The 3,915-nt window shown below is 43.4% G+C and overlaps 1 protein-coding gene across 1 annotated transcript; it reads right to left on the reverse strand.

Annotated features, from left to right (window-relative positions):
* Positions 1 to 2,011: 2,011 nt before the first annotated feature.
* LOC141824530 (uncharacterized) lies at positions 2,012 to 3,488 on the reverse strand. The gene is made up of 2 exons (XM_074711838.1): positions 2,550 to 3,488; positions 2,012 to 2,464 (listed from the first exon to the last, which is right to left on the reverse strand). The coding sequence occupies exons 1-2, from the start codon at positions 3,486 to 3,488 to the stop codon at positions 2,012 to 2,014; spliced, it is 1,392 nt and encodes a 463-aa protein (XP_074567939.1).
* Positions 3,489 to 3,915: the final 427 nt, after the last annotated feature.

Here is a 3,915-nt window from a genome sequence, read left to right on the forward strand (position 1 = left end):
GAGTTGTTTTGCTAACGAGGTGATTGCCAAGCTGTTTGGTGAAATAACTCGATGAATATAAACTAAATAAACTTTTAAAGAGTTAAAAGAGTAAGACACATTTAATTATTTAGTATTTACCTTTTTAAAAGATTGATTTTGTCAATAAATATTGTTCCGGTTCGATGTCGACGACAGTCAAGCCACCAGTCAATAAAATGTCACGTCAACCTTAAGTTACCCGTCGACGAGAAGGACCTGAAGAAGCAAGCATTGAACGTACGGATTAGCAAGGCGCAGGGGATTCTCGGCGTGGCCACTACGACACTCAAGTCAGAAATATAAAAAAGTGAAGTAGAAATGTGTGTAGAGAATTCAAGATGGTTAATCGTCATACCTGCGGAGTTTATATAGAGGTAACGGGAGCGGTATTCCCGGATCTTATTGTTTGTGATTGGCTGTGAAGGCGTGATCAGCGGATCGATCTCTTGATAAGTTCCCAACATTTAACGGCTTAGCAATGTTAGTTATCCTCTTTCGACGGCTAGGATAGTCCGGGCCCTTGATCCATATCCTGATCTTTGTAGATAAATTGTTAAACCCGACGAAAAGGTCAGCGGGATGGCCCGTTGATATTTATCCAATTACCAGAGGTCGGTAATGGCTGATTTGTATGAGTAACCGGGATGTGCAGATATGCCATGAGCTTATATGGGTTGATGAGCTAAAGTAGGTGTGTGTCCGAGCTCTCCTATGCGCGCCCGATCTGATTGAAGTCTATGAATGAGATTATTGTATGATATTAAGGCCAAGTAGCCCTGGATGCGCATCCGAGCTTATCGATGTGTCCATATGGCTTAACTATGAGGTTGGGACCACGTCGCGAGGTAATCTTGTGAGGTCAGGACCTAGTCCTGAGGTCGGCCTCAGATGTCTGTGCTTTGCTAAGCTTGTTGTAAGAGCGGGGTTCGCCTACCATTGTTTTAAGCTTCATGGCCCATGCTGATCCCTTAATGAGGTCTACAGATGATATCCATATTTTGCTGAATATGATGAAAGATCAAGGCCCATGGACCAAAGCTAGGAAGAGCTTGGTTTGGGTATCAAAACACGCGCTGACCTCCTAATGAGGTCAGTATATGAAGTCAGTTTGATACTAATATAATTGTAAGCGATCGGGTTATATAGACCGAGGTTAGTAAGAGGTCAGCCTAAGTATCATGCCACGTGCCGACCTTATAAGGAGGTCGGCCGATAATGCTCGTATCCTATTAAGATCACTAGAAAGAATCATAGTTTATAGACCAAAGCTGTGAAGAGCTCATTCTAAATGCTAAGACACATGCCGACCTCATGATGAGGTCGACAGTTTGAGAGTATTGAAACCGAGAAGTGGAGAGATAGAGGCTTATATACCGTGGTGAAGAAGAGCTCGTGCTAGTTGTCAGGACATGCGCCGACCTTATAGTGAGGTCGGTGGTTTTTCTAGGACATGAGTAGTTGGAGCCAGAAAAGGGATAGATCGAGGCTTTCTGCATGAGCGTTTTACTGATCCCCCCTTATTCCCCTCTTCCTCGTTATCCAAGTTATCACCAAGTGTACGTAGTGGGTTGGTGGTCTTTTGCTAGGATCATGGTAGGAGCTCGGTGTTCCTTGTCTAAAGAGAAGTAGTACGGGGAGAATGTGCTGCCTCCCCAGCTGAGGTCATCACCTTAGGCATGCCGGACGCATGATCCCTAAGTAGAGGTCGGAGTTTTCTAAATGGGTATCATACTTATTTTTGCTTACCTCTTCTCCTACCGTTGTCCACATCATCACTGCATATTTCTACATAATCAAATATGTTGGCAAACATTCGCATCATTACCTCTGCATCCTCTATGTCAGCATTCATCTTATTGGCATGATTCTATGAATTACAATAAATTAGCAACACTAAAATTTGTATTGATCGATTACAATAACCTCCACTTATTGCTGCCTCTGATGAAAACATTTGTATTCATCGATTACAATAAATTAATTAGCAACACTAAAACTTCATTTCAATGCAATTAGTGATACTGGTGGATACTTCGACTAGAGGATCATTGGAAGCTAATATATCATTGAATTGTTCTCTGCTGGTGCGACTTTTCAGCTTTTGCAATCCCATCTGCTTTAATTCCTCCTGCATCTCTTTCTGATTGGAGAGAAACCCTTCAAAAGTCTTCTCAGGCATGATCATCCGTAGTTTAATTAGCTCTACATCTGTAGAGCCATGCAGCAAGTGATCATCCCTTGCTGTTTTATTGGTGCTCTGTAGATGCGTAAAATCTACATGTATATCAAACTTGGTATTACAGTCATTGCACTTCTCTAGAAACTGAGTCAATATCATAGTTGACGATTGATCTTTCAGATCGAAGTCGAGGTTGAAGATCACGAAGTTCTCTTTGTCTTCCGGACACATAAGTCTATCAATTTCGTTTTCTACTGCTAAACCCTGTCAATCAAAGCAAATTATATATGTTAGAGTGTGCATAGAGATTAAGAAAGTCAAGTTTATCGATCGATCGATCTTCTCTCACGTTTGGGATCGTGCTAGAATTCAGCATGAGCCAAGCGTCGACATCGATTCGAAAAGAAGCTCCGAGTAGCTTCGTCAATGCATCTGGAGGATCTACCGGCGGATCAAGGCCGAAAAGTAACGAGGCATTCTGGGCCTTGGGAGCTTCGATGTGTAGCTCAGCGGCGACATTGACGATGAGCGACTCGAGCTTTGGGCAGCGGACGTCGATGGTGCGGATGCGGGAATTCTTGTGTAATAGGACTAGATGCTTGATGGAGGCGGAGTGGATGCTTACGTTGCTCGCGTCGTGTTCAACGCAACGGATGAAATGCAGAGTCTCGAGGAAAGGGCAGGAGGCGAGGAAGGCGTGCAGTAAACCATTATGGAAAAAAATGCAATGTTCCATTTTGAGAGAGGTGAGATGGGTGAGAGCAATCGGCAGAAGGGGGCGGCCACCAAAGCATCCCATCATGATTCTGTGCAACGAGAGACTCCTCAGCGACTTGATGCCGAAGAAGTCGGAAATTCCCCCGCCGTTGAGTTCTTGGACGCCCACCGCGACTTCCTGCCACCATCGTCTCATATTGGCTGAGGTTTCGAGGATGAGATCTTGGACGCCTGCCTCAACGAGGTCCTCGAGGAGCACCCGCTGGAGGCGTTTGGATAAATAGGTGACGTCGCGGAAGAAGATGTGGCATTGGCGGATCAGCTGGGCACGGGGAAGGTGAACTGTCGGTGGATGAAAGGGGTACTCGACTTCGAGGCGGAAAGAGTCGAGTCGGGGGATAGAGGGGAGGAGGCAGCGGAAGCGGGTGCAGACGGCGGAGAGGGCAACACGCTGCTTGATAGGGAGGAAGGAGAGGATGAAGATGAGTAGGTCGTCTTGGAGGGAAGTAAGGAGGTCCTCAGGCTCAGGCGCGCTTGCCTGCTCATGGCTGCGCTTGTAGTGGTCCGTCATCAGGCGAGCAAAGGCGGCGTCGGGAATCCATTTCCGAAAGGAGATGCAGGTTGCTATTTAAAGGAGATGCCTGTGGTCTTAATTAAGTTACCGAAATATAGCAGATAAATACAAGGAGTTTAAGAAGGATTATCCGAACAGTTACGTTTATGAGGAAATAGTCAATGATAATAATAATTAAAGAATAAATCTTATTAGTACAAATCTTTTACAACGTTAATTAACTAAAATTTATAATAAAATATCACTTACTTATTTTTCATCCATCAATCATCTTATTTCTAATCTAATGAATTTAACAAAAGTGAATATATATATATATATATAATTTTGTTAACAAATCCAATAAATATAATCTAGAACAAAATACGGTTTTAAATCTTTTGAAATAGAAATTAAGAAAAAAATCTTATGAGAAAAATTAATT

This window comes from Curcuma longa, chromosome 3 (assembly GCF_044706935.1).
Source record: "Curcuma longa cultivar G26 ecotype Majalengka, Jawa Barat chromosome 3, ITB_CL_G26_1.1, whole genome shotgun sequence".
NCBI lineage: Eukaryota > Viridiplantae > Streptophyta > Magnoliopsida > Zingiberales > Zingiberaceae > Curcuma > Curcuma longa.

What these genes read in the sequence shown, in the direction of transcription:
- LOC141824530 (XM_074711838.1), bottom strand. Translation starts at nt 3,488, where the DNA reads ATGACGGACCACTACAAGCGCAGCCATGAGCAGGCAAGCGCGCCTGAG. An exon ending in ATTCTAGCACGATCCCAAAC is followed by an intron (nt 2,465 to 2,549) that starts GTGAGAGAAGAT and finishes TTTGATTGACAG; the next exon opens with GGTTTAGCAGTAGAAAACGA.